General features: G+C 46.5%; 1 protein-coding gene across 1 annotated transcript; it reads right to left on the reverse strand.

The window, feature by feature from the left end:
• Window positions 1-12,159: 12,159 nt before the first annotated feature.
• On the reverse strand, window positions 12,160-15,664 carry LOC108627211 (uncharacterized). Its single transcript, XM_018028318.2, has 2 exons — window positions 15,442-15,664; window positions 12,160-15,093 (listed from the first exon to the last, which is right to left on the reverse strand). Exon 2 carries the CDS (start codon window positions 15,068-15,070, stop codon window positions 13,742-13,744), a length of 1,329 nt encoding a protein of 442 aa, XP_017883807.1. The 5' UTR covers window positions 15,071-15,093; window positions 15,442-15,664; the 3' UTR covers window positions 12,160-13,741.
• Window positions 15,665-23,953: the final 8,289 nt, after the last annotated feature.

A 23,953-nucleotide genomic window follows, 5' to 3' on the forward strand; every position in this document is an offset into this window, starting at 1 on the left:
GGAAAACTTTCGCGACGATCCTCTCGCCGAGTTTGGCGTTCGCCCGCGACTAATCAATTACGTGTTGCGTTTTGGTAATAATTCTTGCAATACGAGTGGAAAATATAAAATATACCAGCAATAAATCTTGGTGGATATTTAAAAGAAAATAAATAACACGAAGTTCGGACGAATATCGCATTATATTTTTCTTAAATAATTCTACTTTCTGAAAGTTCATTTTGCGATTGAACTTTAAGCAGAATCTCATAACACAGAGTAGTAAGAAGGGGATTTTATCGAAGGAGGGATGGTAAAACCGTAAGATCCGTGGGCGTGCTTTCTTCGCCGGCCTTTAGTGGCACCGTAACGGCAAACGTTTAATTAAACTTGTAAAGTTGCCGGGGGTGCTCGGCTTCGAGGAGGTGGAACAAGAAGAAAGAGAAGAAGGGGTTGGTGTTGTTATGCGCGGGGCGTGATCCAGCCCCGGTGAACCGTATCGCGGCGTCGTAAAGGCGAGAGCCGGTTCATGTTCGTGTTTCGTAATGCGGGCATCTTCGTGGCTCGTGTTACGAGCCTCGTTCTCTTATCTGCACCCTGGCGAACGTGTCATCTGCTCGGAGACTGTTTCCCTCCTCTCTCACCTTAGCCTGAGCCTGTACCAACCCGTAGCATGATGCGTATTGAGAATCTGAAAAACCAACGCATCGAAGATTTAGATAAAAGAATTTTTTAAGTAATCCTCGTTCGCCGTTATATTTCTTATCTCCGGCGCGTAAACGGAGAAATAAAATTTTGCAAAACAGCAGAATTACAGATTACAATTCGTCAGGGAAGAGTCCTTAGTGGTTAAATGTAAAACGGCGGTAGTATCCGAAGGATAGCTATTTCCATTTTTCATCAGGCCGGCAGTAATACGGGTCGAAACAAGGCTGGCTGCCGGTGGGAGGCGAGGGGAAGGGTCTGAAAAAGGCGGAACGGGTGTTGTATAAAACCGCTCGCGACATTACCTCCAATATTCGCAAAACGGATTCTCCGGCGGCAGAGCAACCCCTTCCGCGCGACCCCCAGCCAGCCAGCCAGCCAACGGCTGGTAATGAGGTGGTTTCAATTCTGGCCTCGGGGAACAACCCGGGCCCGGTGTGTAGGTACATCAGCTATTGCCATGTAAATGTCCGAGAGAGCGAGAGAGGGAACGAGATTGATACGAGGGACGAGACCTAGCTGCCGATCCCGTGGTTTCCATTTTTTTATTTTCTGCTTTTCGTTGGTTTTTTCCTACGGAAATTTCCGATGAATCGCGTCGATCGAGGACATCGAATTAACGAGCGATTTTCAGTGGCTATGCATAGATAAAATTGACAGAGAATGCTTTATCTGTATAGAAGAAGTTTGTTCTGATCATGAAATAAACGATCTGTAGTATTATAATCTGGAAATGTATCTGAATAAAGATAATCACGTTATACCTCATGCTTTGGTATTTATAAAAAGAAGAGATTGCACTCTATTAAAAAGAGGAAAAACACTTTACGTTTCACAGTGAAAATTTGGTGCAGACCGCAGAAACGTAAATACAAAGTTGGAGCGAGTCAAGAAGGCAACAGCTCAAGAAAGTCTTACAACTTATCGCCGCTTTAAATCTTTTCCGGGTCCTCGGGCAAAAATTCCGCGACTCGAAATCCGCGACCCCTCCATCCCTCGGTAACGATATAAAGCAGTAGAGAGCGTGTCCCGATCCGCGAGAAACGTTTTATATCATCGTCGTCCAATAAGCGGGCGATATCTCACCGCGTTCACGCGAAACTTTTCACCCCGTTAACGTTCGGAGTTCCGGCGAGGAAAAGAAACTTGAAGAAGCTGAAGAACGCGTGGGCGGGCGAAACGAGCTCCGCGAAATAAAGTAGACGGTGTCACTCGGCACAGTTTTACGGATGTATGCCCGCGACGCGACGGAAGGGGCGTGAGGGCACCCTTCAAAAATAAATCGCGAAGGCGCCGCTACCTCGTAATTTAAACTAGCGCAGTTTCGGTAACTAGTTCCACGCTTCCCGTTCCGCTCGGACTTTCAACGACAAAGAAAACGATGAAACGATCGCTAGAGGGTGAAACACGCGGGAGGTGGGCGCTCGTCGTAACTGAGACGGCTGTAAAGCGATTCGCAGTAAACCGCGGAATGAGTTTATTGCGCTTATTGACCGGAACCCACCGAGCAGAAGTGGTCCGCGTTAAAATCGCTTGTCGCTGGTTCCCGTTGCTTGTTCACCCGTCAATATGGAAGTCAACTCTGAGCCCTCCGCGTGATATTCAATCGCTTACTTCGAACCGACTCCAGATTTCGTATACGTTGCTACTTAATATGAAACTCTGTCACTTCCGACGTATTTTTCTATTCATAGTTTGAACAAACTGCAATAACATTTTTGTATTTAAATGTTCTAAATGTTCTAAAAAAATACATCGTCTAGTGTCGTTTATTTTCTTAAAGACATTTAGTTAGATTTTAATCGTGTGGTTGAGTTGTTTGAAATACTTTTTTAATAGCTTGTTTCCTGCTGGATAGCAGGTTGATTGATCGCGTTCGATTCCTTGTTTGTTTTCCGCCCGTTTATATTTCTTTGGAACCCCCTGAGGACAGCGCGACGCAAATGGATGTCGCGAGGGGCAATATTTTTTCTTTTCGGACGTAATCCGCGCCCTTGCGCGACGGGGTTTTAATTCGAGGCTCATCTAACGAGTAGTAAATTTCCAGCAAAGGCAATATCCCTACATGGTGCGTTCGAGCCGGGAGAATCCTGTCTCCTAACAGGACAGGACCACTTAGTTTTTTTCACCCTTTCCGGCCTGCCGACGGCCCTCGTTTCGCGCCCCCCTCGGCACGGCCGCGAGTATTAAATACTAATTCCATTAAAACCGTGAAAGGGTTGCGAGCTCCGTATCTCTGACCCATATTTCATACCGAAAGCTTTTCAATCTGAGAAAATACTTATGGATACGGAGCGGACCCTCGAACCAACTATGCGGAGGAATCGATACAGTCGAAAACGTAAAAAACATGGAAAGGCAACCAGTAGAAAACCAAGCAGCTCTTATAAAAGCTTCCTCGAGTATCTTTTACTTTCTTTCTTTGGAAAAATCGTCTTATCTTCTTTACACTTGTAACGATAGATAATTTCGTAATACTCGCACTGCGATTAATGCAGTCTATAAGAGCGATTTAATTTGAAATTCTCACCGATCAAACCGCGCGATTTCATTAAGTCCATTTATCATGGAAGAGTAAGATCGGATAAAAAAGACTGGGATCTCGTCGGCTACGCGCGAGAACTTCTTGTCAGATAAACGCGAACGAGATTCGAAACGCATCTACCGATGCAATCACGTAGAAGGCCGCGATAACGGAGTTTCAATTACGGAGTACCGGTTCGGCTGTTCCTCCGGCTAATAGGCCGATCAAAGATTAAAAGCCGATCGGCCTTGTACAGGCCGGTAATAAGAGTGGTCCCGAGGCGACTTCACCGTCGCGCTTCTCGCTTCCTTTTTCCTCCTTCTCGGTAGCGAGAAAGTTTTTGAGTTCAATTTACTTGGCGTCCGGGCTATCTATCGCTATCTATAAGAGATAACTCAATCGACGCAGCCAGATACATGGCTGCAATCGCTAAAAGCCGTTCTGACGACGATTCGTTGATCGTGAGAACGCGAACGGGCTTACGAGCTTCTTTACGACCGTGGAATCGTTCACTCTTCAAGCTCACCTCGTAAATCGAGTTAACATACGCAGAGTATATAACGATTTAGTTATCGTTGGCGACAAATTTATCCTTCGATCGAGCCTTCCTTAGATTAGGAAACGACCCAGTATATTTTTTAACGTGTTATCAATAAATTCCTATAACAACTTCGCTTTTCTTTATACAATTTTGATAAAACAATTCGTTGGGAAATAATTATAAGAGAAAATAATACTGACAGTAGCTGTAAAAATTATGAGACGATCGACGATTAGCTATGAACGATTCGCGACGATGGAAGAATGATCGCACTCGGCTGTCCAAGAGGTCCGGGCAGGATCGTTAACGACAGTCGCCTTCACGGGACTAACGTCCATCGAGTGTCGGGGCTATTGTGTTTCCGACCCCCCGAGACAACGGGGTTCGCACCCTATTGCCTCCGACACGGACGTCTCAATTAAATGTATACGAGGCCTACACAAGTGGGGTTGATAAAGCGTTTGGTCATAAATATGAATTATCCGCGGTAAACGTTCCCCCGAGAACGGAAGTTCAGTGCAGACTAAAAGTCGTCCCCGAATCTGTCCTAAGATTTTCGGTGAAAGCCGTGATTGATTTATCGTGAACATCTTTCGCCACTCGATGATTCCAGTTTACCAACTCTGAGCCACTCGTGATATCCATCAGACTTATTATGCAACATTTTCATAATTATCTAAACCAAATTTTATTAAATTACTTAGGTTTCCGTATAATTAATAATCGACCATGACGTCAGTTATTAATTCTCTTGATGTAAATACAGTTTTTACGTGGATTAAACATTAATCGAATGGAAATCGATAACAAGATTTCAAGGGCAGATATTTTTATATCGGTTTCTCCTTTGGTTCAATCGGTCTAATAGAAAAGCAATGTCGTACTGGCACCTCGAGGGCTAATACGTCTTGCGTGGTTGCCAGGGGTGTTTATGAAGTATGGCGATGCGTTTTAGCAGATTGGTGACGATACTACGTAGGGATGGGATATATCGTAATAACGCGAGCCGGTCAAATGAATCGCGGTGGAAAAGTTACAAGAGAGCTCTCTGCATCAAGCTGATAGAATCGATGCTTTTATGTAATTGCGATAAAAAACCAATTCACTTTGTGCTAGACTCAAATACTTCTCTCCTTTAAACTATCTCGTGTTTCTACTTTGAGAATCTCAAGTCGAAAAGCTTACGATTAGTCGAAGGATAAATATTCAGGAAGCGAGACTGCTTTATCCTCTATTTCCCGGGATGGTAAAATGGAAGCAATTTAACTCCAGCTAGCACCTGGAACGAGATCTAAATCATGTTATCCTGGCAGTCAGCGCAAAATCTGCGTTCGGGAAGTTCGTTTGGGTACCGAAGTACCTGTAGCAAGGGGGGCGAGTGTGTGGAAGGGACGCGAACTCGTGTATCCAACAACCTACATCGGTGGTTTCCTTCCTGCGGGACTCGTCGGTACCGCTCGTCGGGAATAGAAACGCTCCAGGACGATTCACAGAGGAGTTTGACTCGACTCGAGTCCCAGGAAGCGTGTGCTTTGCTAACGATGACAAACTGCCCCGCTCTAAGACGCCATATTTATGCTAATCTACCCAGTAGAACCTACGAGCTCTCTCCCGTCCCTTCCCTTTCCTTACACCCTCGCACACGCAACCCTCGTCGCGAATTCCCGATCGAATCGCTGGAATGAATCCCACCCATTTATGCACTTCGGTCCCATACATTTATTGCAAAACATAGAAATGAATTAGTACTTTTCGTTACCGTGTTCTTAGAATATCGACGTCTCAGACAAACGTCATAGAAACACAATTTGTCTGACAGTTCTTTCAAGCTTTTCATCAAATTAATGTTCCAAACCAAACAACTGTTCGGTTGCGCGACATCAGCTCAATCTCACGCGATTCATAGAACAGCTTCGTCTCCGAAGTTGCAGAGAATCTTGGAACGTTATCATCTATGAGAGATCGTCCACGGAGGGGATCGGTTATAAATTCCTCGCGACGTATCTCGATGGCTCCACAGACAGGTCCACGTGGTGCCAGATGATCGCGAGGGGCTAGGAGGGCACACGATGGTGTATGGAACGCGACAGGAACCGTGCGCGTGTCTCACGGCTTCTTGCCGTGCCAACACAGTGTTTTGCCTCTCCTTTCGCGTCTTCCTTCGATATTCCTCACTCCACCGGGTCGAGTCGAGCTTCACCTCACCCCGGTCGCGCGTTCAACGGAGAATATGGATCGGCCCTGACAATATTGCCGCTGGAACCACCCCCGTGTCTACCGTCATGATATACGCGGCCGCATTTCATATATTCCATTGTTTCCAAGTTTTCGGATCCATTTGTAAGATTAAATTTGTAATGCGGCCTCCGCTCGCCTCGCCACCCGTCGCACCCTCCGCCGCAAACCCCGTCCACCGCGCACGACCAGAGAGTCGACGCATATGGCCGACCGGGCAATTTCCATCGCGAGCCTCGAGAGTCGGGCGATGCCAAAACTTACCAATATTCTTGATACTTTTTACAATTATCTGAGCTCTGTTAACTAGATCCTCATCGCTCGCAACAGATTGAACTAGAAAAACCAGATCTAAAGAGTTTTGCATGGTTAAAATATGTACAGCGAACCAGTTTTTTATATGTATTGTCCTTAAACATTTTGATATGTATCAATAAAGTAGTCAACGTAGTATTCAAAAAAGGGAAGATAAGGTGAAGAAGAAAAATAGAGTAGCTTGTTTCCATCAGCGGTTTCCGTTATTTCAGAATGGAATTGCGTGCTCGCGTAAACGCGGATGCGGCCGTACCGTATGGCGCGTAAGTTGTTCGCGTTAACCGGTCACTTTCAGATTGGATGGCGCGTTCCTCGGCATATGGATGCGTCGCGAATTGACCCGCGGTTTTCATCGCGAAATGGGAATTTTATTTCTCATCGAGCGGCTGACATCGCGGCTCGTTGCCAAAATCGAAAGGACTTTTCAATCCATAGGTGCGTTTCGCTTTGTCTCTCCCCGACTCTCAGCAAGTATCTGGACTTACTATATTTAAACCAAAATATTCATAGACAATAATATAAGAAATCAGAACTGAATTCCTTAACTAAAAGTTTTATTTATATCCAACTTCCTTGCAACAATCGAATCCCAAAAATTATTCCGCTCGCCTTCCGTTTCCGCAATGAGATCAAACAGAAGCAGTGACGCGGTCCGAGTTGATACACGTTCGCAGCATGGACCACGCAAGGGTGACACCTTGGTCACCGGCTGCCGCACACATGCGGCGGCCTTCGCAATTAATACCGCGACGCGGGTTAGCTCCGCGAAACTTTCATAAATTTCGTCAGTGAGAGCGGGCAAATGGCTTCCGGTCCAGCGGTCGGACATTGTCGATAACAGGCATGTCGCCAGGGGCGAATTCAATATCGCATTCGCACCGTTCTCGTCCGAACTCCGGCTACACCGTTACCACCCCCCTTTTTCACCCTGGCGTTGTTCCATCCCCTCCCGCGGGAACGGGTGCCCGCCTACCTCTCTGTACCCGCTACCGCCACCCACGCACCCCTGGCATTGTCCCTCGCATTGTTCGCGAAAGTTTTCGCCGGGTGCCGCCGCGCGTACTAGTGGCGCGTGATTACCATATGAATTAAAGTAATGTGATATATGCGCGGTCACGGGGACTAGCCGGAGGCGAGGCTCGAAGAAGACGCCGCGCCGAGGACACCGGAAGCCGATCGGACCCATCCTGTTTCTAGAACTGATCGTTGGGGTTGGTTACTGTGAAACCGGTTAGGGCATCGTGTAGAATGTAAAAAAACAAAGAAGTACAATTCTTCTACAGCCAGTTAGGGTTGTTTCAATAATAGTAATTGGGTTTGGTACCAGTAAATCATTACACAGCAGTGTTCATTGACTTTATATAAGTAGAGAGCTAGTCATACGAGAAATTTAGACGTGGAGTCTAAAATAGTCTCTTATCTTTTAAATGGCATCTGCTGTAACAATCAGCGGTGGTCGGTGCCAAATCACTTATCCGAGGAAGAAGCTGCACGCGTGGCGGTTTGAGATTCGGTCGGATAAGAAACCCCGGGAAAACGGTCGGCTGGTTTAAAACAGTTCCCCCCGATCGCGGTCCACGGAGCATAGCGCACAATGGCTATCGGTTTGACAGGGCGCGTAGCACGCGTCTCTGCTTTCTGGCCAGAGCGATATCTCGATCGCAATAAATTCACATTAACCTATCTGCCGCGGCATAGCCCCGGCCGCAGCTTTAATACATCCCCATCGCGTCCCCCCTCTTCTTCCATAGGCCGTTGTCGGCGCCGATTTTAATTTTCCAATTTTACGAGTTCCCTCTCCTTTTTTCTATCCCTTGATATCTCTTCTAGTTTCAATTTTCTTAAGTTAAAGAAAAAACAGAAGGCTATAGTATTTTTAAAGAGAAACCGCAATGCTTAGAGGTAGTAATTTTTATCAATTTGACTTAATTTAGATTACAAGAATCGTGAGAGAATAGGATATGCGGATTACAATTAATTGTAGATTAATCTACATATGTTGAGTTCATTGTTACGGGATTGGGTTTTGTAGATAGAAAAGATTAGGGAGGATGATAAAGGTGTCGCGATTAACAGCGTAAAAGCAGGTAAATGGAAGGGGTTCGGATAAACGACGCGGGTCGCAATGACCGGTGTAAGGCTCGAGCATTAATTTCTAGTAATTATCAGAGGTGTAATTCACCCCGGAGAGGGTCGCGGGTCGCGTCCGGGGTCGGCCAGTGCGTGTTAACGCCGTTGTTATGCCCCATTATATTGTCCTACCTACACGTTGCGCCAGAAAGGGGAAAAGACAGGCTCAAACAACATGCGAAGTCGGGACTGCTTCCAAAAATCGTAACCCTTCCCTTTTCTCGCTATCAGACTTTGTGACACGGACTTGTAACTTGAAGATCTGAGTTCGTCCTTTTAATGCAATAAAAAGTGAACAATCGTTGAGACGAGAAATTATTTTTTAAGGCAACGCGGAACACTCTCGGCAACTTATCACGCGGATCGCATCGGAAAGGTGATTCATCGAGGCGTAAAGTTTAAAACTCGAGCAATTGTACGTCGCAGGGACAATGGTGAACGGCGTCACCGCGTAACGAATCGCCGCGAAAATTGATAAAATATTATTAACCCCGCGAACCCGGCGACCGAGGAGATAGCATTACTAATTTATTTAAATGGACTTATCTTTTCCGAAGCCCCGATAGGAATGTAAATTGAAGCCGGTGAATCAAGGGAGTAATGGCACGAGTAAGATAAAGATATTTTATTGCTTTCGCGGTCGGACATATTTAAGCAGGGTGGAAAATCTTTTCCTCCCCCTTTTGATTCGATTCCATCCCCTCCCTGCGTAACCCGATATTCTCATCATTTAACTGACTGAAAAATGTCTCATCAGCTAGATTATAGATTTTTGTACAAAATAACTTTTAATGTCAATTTAAAGAATTAAATATAGATTTCGCACTTTATCCTTTAAAAATAATTTGATACATTTGACTACAAATATTATCGCTTCTAATTATAAAAGTTACTTTCATAATTCTGTCATGCAATCTTGAATGTCAAAATAGAAACCAGGTTTGATTCGCGGTGACGAGAGGCGGAAGTAAGTGATGATGCGATTGTGCGTCTGGACCATCCATCCGGGGTATGAAACAGGCAGGCCTGCGGGACATAGGAGAGGGTGGGAACAGAGCGTGGGTGCCGGAGTATGGGTAGAGAAGGTGGTGGTTCCTCTTCTACACCTTGATTTACTGTCGGCGATATTTTCTCGTCGGCGCTAGTTGGCGCCTACCGCACCACCGCACCCGACAATGGTGGCCCGCTTGACATTTTGTTTCGAATTATTGCCCGCCTGGCCGGTCCTTTCTATTTCACCGTCGCGCTCTGTGGTCGCCACTATGCATTTTTTTTTATACCAGACAGGCTCTTTGTGCGCGAACCGGCGCGCGGTATCCGTTTCGAGTCCGCCGCGGATTTCAGTCTCTCGCGCCAGCACAGAAGGACTCGGCGATATGTTTAAAGCACCGAGGAGATACTATCAGAGAGTAGTAGCGCTCGTGTAATCGTTGGGGCAGTGAATGGGGCCCACTGGGGCTCAAAACACAGTTGGTAACATTTGTATCTGACAGTTAAAGAAACAACTTTTGTCTGAAACATTTTTCGTTAGGATGAAAAAAGCATTTTTGCAATGAACATTGTTCTTGATTATTTTTCAAGAAAACATTTAAGGGACACAATTCTACGCAAAGTAGAATAGTCGTTCGCTTGCTGTTTCTTACTTTGGTGGCAATATATTCTACGGGACGTAAAAAATTGCAAACTTTCTCGTGCGACACAAAGACCCATGAGGATGCCACTTTTTAGTAATCTCCCTTCGGTGTTTAAAGCAACACCAGGCTACCATTGCTTGTGTTCGTCATAGTTTGAGATCGATCATTCTTTAGAAAAATTATTCAGTCGAGTATGGTGATTGATAAATACGTATACGATTAGAATTACTCTCGGCGTTGCGTGTGAAAAAATGAATCGAAGCATATGTCCTGTTAGGAAAAGTAGCGTCGTGCAAATCGTTTAGCGACGGCTGGTCGAGATCGAACCGGGGATCATCGTGAGACCGATGTAAGCTGCGTGTTCGCAGTCAAGTTACATAATCGCGACGAAATAGCGTAGCTAATCGAGAATCGGGGTGGTCCGACCGGAGCGGAGCTCATCTTTTTGCCCCAGCCTATCGCACAACTTTTGCATAAACAGTTTTATGTAGAATTTTAAGTTCGTTCTCAATCGCATCTTCGGTGAACGAGTAGCGATATCAATTTTTGAAGCAATGATCGTTCCTTTATTAGAGAAATCAAACAGAGGATGAATCACGGTTTTCCATCGTCTAAGGATTGGTTATCAGGAAACGGGCGAAAGGGAAAACGGCATCCGGTGATCGACTCCGACTGAAGACGTGACTCGTCTGTCGAGAATCGACAAACGGAGAAGTTAATGTCTCGGAACGGACGCCATATTAGCATATCCGCGTCCAATCGTCGCCCACGTGGCAAAGGCGGCCGTGGCGAATCCGGCCGGGGCTATGACATTGTCATTATTTCACTGACAGAACAAGCATGCGCGCGATTCTCCACGGCGAAGTATCGCTAACAAGGGTGGGAAGATCGGGTCTAAGGGGGACGGATGGCCGATGCTCCTTTTAAATCGAACCACCGAGCATAATGGCCTGGATCTCTTTCAAATCCACTTCCACCCCCGCTGTGTCGATATTCTTATTGAATCGTCCTGATCGTCCATTCGTGAATTGATAGTTTCGTTTCGTACCTCTGATACGAGCATTTTTATCGTTTTCTTGTTAAGCAATTTGTCAGTGGCATTCGCTAAGAGAATTCCAACGTTAACATTCAAACGAGAGATATACTTTTTACACGAGTGTTTTTCTGTTAAAAACATCCTAGTAATTTTGGTATTAAAGAAAAATTCTGAGAACAATTCGTTCAAGGGCGACGCAGAGCCCTTCGTTGAAGAGATTTGGGGGAAATACTGCGTATTCCTTTTGAATTCAATATTCGACGATAATAAGACGTAACGCAAGAGACGGAGACGGATTTGCTCGTTAGAGGGAGGACAGACGCAGGCCACGATTCGAGGGGATGATGAGAATTTCCGAGGAGAGGGTTCTTCCTAGTTTTATAAGGGATACACACCCGGTGGGCTGCTTCGCGTTATTTATCTTTATGGACCTCGGGCAGAGGGTAAGTACACTTACTCCGCGGGGGTGAGGGGGTTAAGGGGCGAAGTTAAGCTGGAACGAGGGCGGTAAGAGATTGTTTGTCGTATTGGCTGCGGTTTCGACAGGCTTAGCGTTACCCGTTTAGGGGATTTCTTTGTGGTTTTTCTCCGGCGAGGACCGATGCCACTTCTGGTAGTCTTCTTCCATTCAACAAGTTCATGTTTGCGCACATCAGATTCGTAGACTAATAGTAGCCGCCACATTTCTTTCGACTGTATTTCCGTCATTTACGCTGGCTGTTTTGTTCTCTCAAAAAATATTTGTTCGAACGATTTTTGTTCGAAAAAGATGATAGATCGCCAGTCGAGGGGCCACAAATTAATCTATTGCCACGTAATCGGCTTCCGATGAAACGGAACAATAGTGCAAGAGAAAGGGAAAAGATCGTAGTATCTCTTCAGAACGAAAGAGTTATTACCGTGACGAATTCAGAGAAATTTGAACAAATCGGACAAAGCAAAGAAATAATATCGAACTTCTGTTAAGAACGAAACAGTGGACAAATAACAGGAAGGGTATAAATTTTGCCAACTTCTGTTCATGGATTAGTTTTTTATTCATTAACAACGATTCCGGATACATACAGTGCTTATGTACAGAGTGATATTTACATCGAATACAACGTGACATCACGGTTACGTCGCGATAAATAATTCTTACAAAATGAAACAGAACCTTAAATCTAAATGACGAACCATTTACATCGGGCTTATATCGTACACGTACAATTAGAACAACGTCTTACATTTAATAACTTCATTATCTGATAACGCTGAATCTCCACGCAAACTGACTATCCTTCTATTCTTACGATTTCCAAGAAAGGACCTCCCCTTTCACTCGTGTGAAGAGAAAATCGAATATATACACACTACTATAATTATTGCTGTACAGAATACTGTAGAGTTCTTTTACTTAAACCTACCTCGACTCGTCTCTCTTCTTTTATTGCACACCCCAAATTATTTTACAAGATCGGAACACCGGACATTCCCGTTCCGTTTAATAAATTATAACTGTCATTGTTATAATGCAAGTGGGCAAAACGCGATTCAGCAGCAGCAAATAAGCAAACATTAAGCACGGAACGGAAGCGAGCGATAAGTCAAGCAATTCCGGGGCAATATTAAGCCACTCCGCGTGGCGCGGCAGGTTAACCCTATGTTAAGCCGGGGCGGCCGGGTGCAGCGGGGGTGGAGTTGAAGTCCGGGGGGTGCCCGGAGAGGTCGCGTGTATTTAAAACTGGCGAATGCGCGCCAGCCGATTCACTGTTTGAAGTTAAATGGAGTGTAAATGGCAGATAACAAACCGGCACTGTTTCCGATTACGGCATTCATTGTTTCCTACCATTATGCGCGCTCCGCCGGTTTGTGTGTTAGCCGGGGCTACGGTTTACGATCTATTTATTGCCGTTCCGATCCCTTCCACCTCCGCAGCCGCGGCACACAAACGAACGCCTGTTCCCGCCTGTCTACGCACCCTGCCCCACCTGTGTTCGCGTTTTCACCCTGTCAAAACGCACCTGCCTACATGAACATGTAAAACGTGCGAACTTTTCGCCTATGAAAAGTGTCAAACAAAGTTAAATCCCCTCTGCCCTGTGTAAAAATTGAATTCAATTTTTGTATATAATACGTTGAGCAGTAGAAAAATTGATTTGAGATTTAAGAGATGGTCGAACGTCTTATAATACTCTTACAACTAGAATAGATTGAATTATTTACAAATTTCACCTACCTAATATTGACTAGAGAGGGAATGCACCTTATCACAAGGTAAGATCTCCTAGTTAACTCGATAAAATTCCTAGCGACTAGTTATCGTACACGTATACCACGTAAAACGTTCTGAATCAGTTTAAAAGTTGAATAGAAGGGACGAGTGAAAAAAATTTGCTGGACGTTCAGCTATCGAGGAACTAGAAGTAGATATAGTATTATTTCGTGTATCGGGCTATAGTACGTTAAAAGATGATATCTTAAAAAATTGGAAGAGCATTGGTATCTTATATGACTCAACGATTTCGACCCCTAGAGCAACATGTTTCATCAAAATTGAATTTTCTTTCTGAAATATCGCCAAATGAACGAACTTTCGTATCGCTTCAATTTTCAAAAGAATAACCTGTCAGCCTCGCATCTTCGCTCGACGATTTCCGTCGTCACTTACTGTGAACAGTAGTGGCTCGCCTTTTCACCTCGACCTGGTCCACGATCGCGTCGCTTTCCTTATCTTGATGCGCGGTCATATGCCTGGTGAGATGGTGCCTCTCCCTAAAGCTCTCGTCGCAAACGGGACACCTGAGTTTCTCCTCCCGCCGTCTCCTGGCTGCCTCGCCGGTGTTCTCGTTCTTGTGATGAGACCTCATGTGATAGACCAGGTCAGAAGTCATCCGGAACGACAGATTGCACTTGGCGCAAACGTTCTGCGCGGGTAGGCTTAGTGCAGCGAACGACGGGGGCAGAAGGCCAGCCACTCCAGCGGCCGTTGCTAGGAATCTCGGCCTGGTCAACGCCTCGGCCATTGGAGGAAACACGGAAATCGGATTATAGGGTAAATTCGGGTAAACCGGCGGCAGATCCGGCCGGAAGCTGGGTATCTTTGGACTCGGTACTTTGGGCGGCTGCGCGATCTGGGGTATCTTCAGGTTCTCCAATAATCCAGGCTGACCGACTTCCGGGCTGACTAAGAACGGATACGTCATCTTCGTTGGAAACGGTGCATACTTGTAGCCGGTGGTCAACGGTACCACCGGCGGACTGACGCTGCTCTGGTAGCTTGTACGATCATCCGGTGATATAGAAGATCTCGGCGAGGTCTGGCTATCGTCGTTAAATCCGTTCCTCTGTACCGCCAAGTTTACCTTGGTGAAGGCGCTGCGAGATTCTCCGTGTCTCTCGGTTGGACAGGGTATGACGGTATCATAGACCTTATTACAAGCCAAGCTAGGCTCCACCGCGTCAGGACAGGTAGCTAGCATTGATTGATGAGTGGCGAACGCGGGTGGACTAGGTGTCTTCTGTAAACGAGTACTGGGCACGTATCTTCGAGCATCGACGTCGGGCGATAAGCCTGGCAGAGTTGGAGTAAGTGTTCTCGGTGATATATATGGAGGGCTCAGAGAATTCTCGGTACATTGCATCACCCTCCGCCTGTCTGAGCTACCAGTGTCACTGTCGTAGTTCTTGATCGTCAGGTTCTGCGGCAACCTGTCCTCGACGTTCTCTGTTGAGATTTCCTCTCGGTGGCGTTCTTTCCTGCCGGATACCAGCCTCATCTTTTCATTCTGGCGACGGGCGAGATTCTCGTCCGGCGCAACAAGAAATGCCACATCGAAGGAACGTTTCCCGGCGCGCTGAAGAGGGTACGCGGCGTCGGTGGTGACGTCGCTGATGGACGAGGGACTGGACGATGTTAGCGCCGTTGTTGCCGTCGTGGATGTCGCGGGGGCGGCACGGTCGATGCCACTGGTGCGATCTTCCATTGTCATCCTGCTCGTTACGGATGATCGACCTGCGACAATCACGGCCGATGGTCAATTTAACGCGGTTGTGATGGATGACTCGGACGCGCCAGGTGCCACGACCTCGGATCATAGAACTGGGCCAATGAGAATCGGACGAATAATCGAAAACGTGATTGAAAGCTACTGGAAACTGACACTCGCCTCTAAGTAACCGTAAGATCGAGAATACGTGATTCGTACATTTATCAGTTAATGCGAATTAACGAGAAGCTTAACTATCGTAAAATCAAAAGTAACAAGTGCTTCTTAAATTGCCTGAAGATCACAACTTTGAAACTACAACTTTTTATTGAAAGAAGCAATAAACGTAATAGTTAATGAACTTTGTGACTCACCGGACCACGCGTCCAACAAAGAGTCCTCTCTGCGTCAACAACACCGCGTGCGTTCCAAAGGTCTCCTCCGACTCTTCTCAATTTAAGACATCGGCTGGCACGAGATCTTTCGATCAGGCAGGCAACAAACATCAGTCTAATCACGAGTGCCGACTGCTGGTGACCGCACAGATTCGCAACAACACCGAAGATGGGAACACAGAAACTCGACGCAGGGGTACAGCTTGCGTCGGCGGAGCACGTTAAAATGAGGGAACCGACCGCGCATCCCCTGTATTTAGGGGTAGAATACCCGACGGAGAGTAGCCAAGGGTGGCAGGTGGAGGCGCAACGAGGGTGGCTTTCGGCCAATGGAAACGTTCCCAGCGTTGGACGAGGGTGGAGCGTACCAACGGGGTGAACATATTCCGTCGTCGGTATGCGTCTGCTAGTTCCATCCAGACCACGCCTACATATTTCAGGTTCGACACATGTGCCCGGGATCGTCGTCGACGACGACGGCCACGACGACGTCGTGGCCGTGGCACTCGTCGACTCTTTCCTCCCTCTTTCTATCCGTTTCACTCTCACCCCTTCGAGTTGCGCAACGCGTACCCGCAGCATCCCGTTGTATCCGCGGAGGGCGAACCGGGGGTGGCTGTAATTCAGACTGACAAACGATCTTGAATATTTTTAACGCCCAGCCCGAACTCCTTTTTTATGGTCGACCTCCTGGATATTGGACGTTCGGCAGACTCGTCGAATCCGCTGATGGACCTCCAACGCTCCCGATTATCCCTCCAATGATCATTCACCTCCGACTTTTTTCGAGGATTCGTTGGAACGAGAACTCGTTCCACAGAAATCTTCACTTTTTTTTTCTCCTACTCATCCTTTCTTCTTTATTTGTCTATAACCCGGTCTCTTGATTATTTTTATTTCCCAACTCGAATCTTAGAGACAGACTTAGTGAAATTCAGTGTTGCCAGTGGTCATCTTGCGAATACCTTATGAGAAATGAGACGTATTAAATCGACCCGCTCGGACAGAAGGTACCAGCAGAGCCTCGACCATCGTTTCACGGATTATCTTCCTGACGAATTCCCACAATTTCTCGCCGGTTCGATAAATACTACCGATCCCTCCAGGTGACATACGGCTTCTGCGAAACCGTTTCTTCGCGATAACCAGAGCTTTCTTATCGCCTCCTCGGCAACCGCTCTATCGACTTCAGCCTTTACTCGTTATTTGATCTCCGAATAATCTTACAAAATGCTTGTCACAAAAACCGAAGACAAAAACAAAGCGAAGCAGAATGAGAGTGGAATTTCATGGCAGGGAGTAATAATTCGCGGGAAGAACGGTATGAAAAAGGCTGACCGGCAGAGCCAATAGGCGATCAATCATAAAGCTGGTAGTGATCTATTTCGCCCGGCATGTGAGAGCCGTCGAGGTCTTACGGTTCCCGGGATTCCGCGAGCTCTACCGGGAATGCCTAGAGGTTAAAGGACATTAACTTCTTGATTGAGTCGACAAAAAGTTGTAATGACTTTTCGATTGGTCCCGCCGATCCCAACGGACGATTCGCGGGTCGACTAAGATTAAACTAGTTCTTCTACTCGCCTTCACGAAATTATTTTCAGTTTCAAATAAATTTGATAACAAAATGATTATGATCAATACGAACATTCTAAATTATGATTTATAAAAAAGTGCTAATAATTGACACATAAAAGAAGATTAGAATAAATGTAGTCTTCCGACTGACAAAGAAATGGCGAACGAACTGGACTGAGGATTAATCCTAATTCCTGGTCGTAAAATCGACGCAGTGATCTCGTTGCCCGACGCTTAATGTGCGACACGCGACACGCCGCAGGACGTCGAGGAGCCTTCCTGTATCTTGCGCGAACCATTCCTGGCTTATGAACTATATTTATTGCCAATCGCAGTCTACTGATCCCTAATTCTACTTTATGCCACGGGTCTTGATATCTTTCGTCCATCGCGTTTTTTTCTTTCGCTCGACAAGAGAAGATTGAAAACGAATAGATAGCAAAATTTATTTTCTGTGAGGAAAGGGTGCAGACGCGTGAGAATCGCGCAGGTCTAATTTCGCCGGCATCTGTCCTTGTTATCCTGAAAATCAGCCAGAAAGGGCAGCAATTCGGGCAAGTTAAACGAGCAGAGGGTCGCAGCTCGACCGGCACGTGCCTGACACGCGTGAGCTGTTAACGCTGAAGTTCTACCAAGGGACACCTTGCATAAACCTTTGACGCATTGAATTATGCAAAAATTCCTGCAAGATTTTTTCAATTAATTTTCGCTCACGTAGTTTCGGTTGTACAAGTGGAATCAATCTCCCGTATAACGATTGTACTTGTTTTTGTTCAACGGGGAAAGTAATATAAGTATCTCGCGTTAGTTTCCGCTTGGCTGACGCTAACACGAGGACTGCTGAGTCCGTCCCGTGATAAATATGCAGCCGATGCAGTTGATGAGAGGTAGGCTCGTTTATCAATCACCCATTAACGCGGCCCCCAACCGGCAGCAAGCCGCGCAGCTTTGCCGGCTCCGTCGAAAACCTGCTCGCTCCTGCCTCCATATTTCACGGAATCATCGTGATTCTCTTCCGCCGGGCTTACCCGGGCACCAGTCGATTTTCCATTAAAACCCGCCGTCCACATTGGTCGCGCGCAAACCCCGTCACGCAGCAAAGAAATATATTCCATTATACGACTGCCCGAACCAATCGAGAAAACCTTATTCAAATCATGAAGTATAATTGGACTTCTGTTTAACGTGAAACATTTATGATGTCAGTTAAGAGGACTTAGACAAAAATTTCTTTTATAATTTAATAATGAAATCATTCAGTCCTCTTATAAACGCAAGAAATTATAACTCTGTTTTAATTACCTAATTTTGTGAATATAAAAATGATGTTATTAAAATGGAAGAAAGAACTTTCTTTATGTCTTTCGAGAAAAGAAATATCGCAGGAAAGAAATCTGCGTAGCTGGAGGTGACAGGGTAACGTCTTACGTCGCTGATAAATTGAACGTGTGATTAGTTTTAGAGGATTGTCGCGAGAAGAAGAGAGGCCGCGATGTACGCGAAAGTGGAAGAGGTGCCACGGTGATGAGTGCCAGGGAGATTTAGATTTTACGGCCGCTTGAGCAATTCCTTGACTTATAACCGGAAACCATGCATACCAAGTGAGCCATCAAATGTTCCCGCGATTCTCTTAATTCCTCCACCAAAAGTTGATACGTACTCGTTCAATTTTTACGCTCCTCATCTCGCTTTGTCGTCGATAATTCTGGCCTCCAAGTTATGTTTCACCGACCAATTACTTCGCAATACGGAGTATCGAATAATCATCGATCAAGTCTCGGCCTGAGCATCTTCTCCCCAATAACGGTCGAATAGCTGCGTTAGTTTCACGTTGGAGAGCTTGTAAATGTTATCTAGCTAATAGTCAGATCCGGACTTTGTATCACGTTTTCTTCTGACTGTATCCAATGCAGAAATTAATGCCAAGACGATCGCAGTCGTTCGATACATTCTAAATTCGACACACTATGCTCCGTATATGATTCTCGGCGATGGAATTTGAATTCACTCTCGCGTTAGGGGGTTGGGAAGTTTGACTCCGCTCTTGTTGATATCATCCTTTCAGACGATATCGGCTTGCTCTCGGGGCGGTTGCTCGGGGAATTTAATTCTATTCGAAGTGCCGTCTAAGATGCCACCTTCGGCCCTTATCTCTGTGCACACGGTGGGCTGCGCGTGCCGGTTGCTTATGTGTTACGTGAATACCTTACCTAAACGCTCTGGTAGCGGTTTCTGCTTGCTCTCCCACCCTCGCGGGATGCGACGCGCACCCCCGGGCCACGTCGTTCCCCAGTTTCGCTTGTGAGTCGACCGAGGAAAATTAATGCGACTTCCAACCAGCCGCGCTACGCTATCGGACGCCGCTATCTCGCGCCTCGCTCGCGAAAACGTGAGCCGCCTAGAGAAGTTTCCTGAATTCAACCGTGACGAGGAACCGTACCTGATCAGTACTGTGCAATGATTTTAAATTTCGAGGACCGTTCGCTCGGGAATTATGATCTGACGCGTAGAGGACGCGGCCAATCGAATGATACAAACTAATGGCACGCGTTAATATTCATGGGTCATTGATCATCGGCGTGACTGGCATTGTGCGCGAAGAGCATCCCTTAACGCCTGTTTGATCGCTTCGTGATACTCGCGATAGAAAGAAACTCTGTGGAAAATGAATTTCGTAAGAAAAAGTTGATCACCGGCACGAACGCAATGTGCACAGGCGTCGCGACGGCCTTATCGACGGGTTTACGATTATAGTTGCCGAAATCTTGGAAGAGAGCGAGACCGTTACGCGTGCACGGCTTCGCCCTCGTGGAGGGTGAACGAGGGTTGGAGATCGAGGAGGTGAGTTCCCGAGGCCCGGAGGAAACCGCTGTGGGTGGGAGTTATTAGAATGGTCCGGAAAAGATGGCGCGGAGTCGCTCCGTATTTTTATACTGTATGGCCGCTGCTTTGCATAATCCCGCACTTAGCTCGCTCGTCCCGAGATGCCGACTCGCTATGCAGATATCTGCTTTCTCTCTCTTCCTCTCTATGAAAACCCGAACCTACCGAGCGTCGAGTCGTTCCAGCGAATGATGGACGACGCGCGGACCCTCGAGCCTTCCCTCTTCGAGGATTCGCTTCCTGAATCGCCCAGCGACGGTATCGGTGCCGTTTGTACCGAGGCCGAGAGTAAAAGTACTTTCTTTAAGCGAGCAGAAGCTAAAAATTTCTATAGAACGTAAGAAATTCTTCAGATTAATGAAAAGTTAGAAACAAATCGGCTCGGATACGTTTCTTAACTTTAATAAGCTGCTTGCTAACGCTATTAGTGTTTTAACTGGATTTTTACGTTTCCTAAATCATTTCTCATCGTCGGAGATTACAACGTTTAATTATCTCGCGACAGGTGAGTGTGACAAAGATTGTTTCAAGCGCGGTGTCACGGAACATTTGTCTGCGCCCCGTTTGACACGGAGACGTCTCATTTGCACGGAGAAATCGCGTTTTCCTTTCTCCCGGGCAGAGAATACACGGTATAGTGGAAACGGCGAGGAAGCATGGGAGACGTCATCAATCTTGCAGCAAGAAGACGCCCGGGACATCGGTAGCGTCGTTCTGGACGTCACAGATGTGACTTTGATTCTCTTTCTGTGTTCCCTGGAGGAACGAAGCTAGATTAAGTCTTGCCCCCGTGTAATTTGTCCGATTCCCGATTCCAGTTTGCTCTGCAAAATGTAACAAACACCTGGGTATCTCGGCAGTAATTAACGACAGCCTCACGGAACTTGTCGATCTTTTCTCTCTAACTCTTTTGCTAGCCAACTGTTTTAAATGTAAACCCATTGGAATTTCGTCTAATGGAAAAATGTTAATTAAGATTAGAAATAGGCTGATGGTCAGGATAACGTATTCGGCAGTCAGCGTTAGAGCGAAGCATATGTGCGAGGTATCCAGTTTCACTATCTTTCCATCCACCAATCGGCCGTTCATCGCCCCTAACTGCGCTGTCAGATACAATCACGTCGAATCCTTTGCGATCGACCCTCCATCCACTGCTCTTCCTACCTGACCATACATACCAACTACACAATGGCAAATCCCAAACTGATACCATAATTCTCAGATTCTTCAGATACCTCAAACGACAGGTTTATTAACTTTTTAAATCGCTTATCGACTTGTATTTTTATTCAAGATTGGCGCGTCTTATTTTACGAGTAAAGAATAAAAAGTGGGAACTCGGTCGGCAGGAAAAAGCGCATGAGAGGCGCCGGGCGACGGGTATCTGGCTCGGGTTCCGAAAGTTTACGCGCAGCGTATTCCGCGAGGGCAGCGAGTGCGACGGACCCGGTCACGGTGGATGCACCGGCTCCGACGGAGAAACTCCGGGGTATAAAACCTCTGGCCCGTTGCAAGCACCAGCTACGTTAACGAAAAGCGCGATTATGCCGGCGAAGGGAAGGGGTGAAACCGTGAGCATACCTTAGTTGTCCGCTCGTAAAGCAACCCCGTATGCGCCGGCTGTGCGTGCCGCTCTCTCCCTTAACCCTTTCTCCGTTGCACTTACTATTTCTGTACTTCCGTTCCGAGACCCTTTCCCCCTCGCCCCGTGTCTTCCGCGGAATGCTTGTTAAACCGGAGGAATATGCATGAGAGACAGAGACACGGAATTATGCTAGGCTGATCTTAACGGTGGTCACGACCTTAAATGGTATACCCAGCCACGATGCGGAAAGGAGTAATCGAGGCGGTCTCGAAAGGGAGCAAGGATAATCTCGATTGAAGGAACCTGGCGGTTGTCCTTTTAGAATCAAAGAAAATTATTCAATATTAACTCGTTTGCATAGACGTTTGCCTTGAGGTTGTAATCTCTCGATGAGGTCAAGATCGCGGCATATTGCGTTGTCCTGTATGTACAAAGGACATCCCTTGATCAGTGGAAAAAAGAGAAAGCATCGACGGCATATTCTCCCGAACATGCATCACGCGTTTAGACGGGTACGCGTATACATACGCGGGACATATGGTGGTTGGCACGGTGCTTGGCCCCCATGGCAGAGACTTACAGAGACTTGGTGCAGGACAGGGTTCAGCCCTTGGCTCACCTCCCCCCGTCGAGAGTCCTCATGAGTTTTCAATGAGATTACCGGCCCATCTGTGCGGAGACCGACCCCATCGTCATCATCGGCCGCGGACAAAGCTATAGTCAACCTGCTTCGCTCTCCGCGGGGGTCTCGAGCCGCTGCTTGATGGTGTGCATGCACTTGCCGCACAAGCTCATCCCGGTTACGCGCTGGTTGGAGAAAATACCAGATTTTTAGCCGCGCCCTCGTCATATGCTCGCATTTAAAGTCGCCAAACGACCGCAATGCTTATGGGAATCGCCGATGATAGATAATTCGAAAAGTCTTTAAAGCATTTACTTTAAGAAACTGTATCTTATGAGTCAGCGAGTTTCCAGAAGACATCAGATAGAAACAAAAATAATAGACTTGTTTAACAGACTTACAAATATTTTTGGGTACGTTTGATACTTATTTGTATCTTTTCCATTTCGTATAGAAAAAGATATGAAAAAAATTGTTGGGTTCTTTAATATTCATACAGTTAGTCCCGAAAATCCAGAGAAAACATTGCGGAAAGCCGCAAAAGCTGACCCGCTAAAGAGCGAAACGGTATCGATCCCTCGTGATATGGGGTACGGGTACTTCGTGCACCGGGGGCTACGTATTTGGGTCCATGGTGGCCCATATGGAGCCTGCCGAGCGCATATGTTGCGACAACGCCGCTAACGACCTGCCTTCGGCCTCCGTAATGCTAAACTGCGGTTCGATTCTCACCCCATGAAACTAAATAACCATTCGATTGTCATTGGTAAATAGGTAATCAAGACGGCATCATCTCGGATCAACTATACCTGTCTCGCTATCTTTTACCAGAAGAATCTTAAAGCTTAAACCAGTTGCGTATAATTCAATAGAGGAGTTAGTAACATTTTTAATTCGTAGGTTGATATTTGACGATCTCAGCAGAGAAGAAAACAAAGGTATTTTATTGTTTTATTCAAATAAAAAATCTGGACCCGATAAAAGTGAAACGTCCGCGATTTTTCGATCACGAATCAGCAGAAAAGAACGCGCGGGGGTGCTGCGTTAAACGCTTTGGCTAAGCTAAATCCCGCGGCGGCGTTACGCCCTCCTTACGCTCTCCTTTTTTGTCAACCTGCAAGACTAAACGAGTTACGTATTGCGGCGGGGGTTGAGTCGCCGAAGGGTGAGAGAGCCCGGGTACTCAATACCAGGTTGTACGCTCCGGCCGTGCCATCTGGCACGCTATTATACGAGTATTTTAATTTAATTAACTCGCCGCGAATCGATCGATATTATCGGCGCTTTCCCGGGATTAAGCTTGTACGTCGGACCGCGCAACGGCGAGTTCGAATCTGCCGTTTAATTAGGATTTCGCCCGGCAACGCGAGCAACAGATTTTATGGAAACGAACCGCGTTCGCAAATCGATTGCGTCACCTGTTTTTTCGTTTCACCAAATTCCACACGAGCTTCCCGTGACCATCGGCGATTGCAATTTTTAAAAGATCTCGCAGACGGCTAAAATTAGTTGCTTATTTCTGTATCATGCCAATATAAAGTCACTTATTTCTAATTCGAATAATTTCTAACATCATATCAAATGGATTGAAGAAATTGATGTATCACATTTTTCGGCAACAGACAAGGTGGTATCTGGATAAGAAGCATTCGTTTCTATCTTGCCCCTCGTTCACGGTATTCCCGTATTTACAACATATTTGCGGGAGCGCGAACACAGCTCTTTGTCATAGCCGAGTGATTTTCGGGGCCGACAGTGGCCCCGCTGGAGAGAGCCAGTGCGGCATTGTACTCCAGAGGGGTCATTGTGATCGACTGTACCCTCAT

This window comes from Ceratina calcarata, unplaced genomic scaffold (genome assembly GCF_001652005.2).
Source record: "Ceratina calcarata isolate Rehan_Ccalc_2016 unplaced genomic scaffold, ASM165200v1 scaffold449.2, whole genome shotgun sequence".
Lineage (NCBI taxonomy): Eukaryota > Metazoa > Arthropoda > Insecta > Hymenoptera > Apidae > Ceratina > Ceratina calcarata.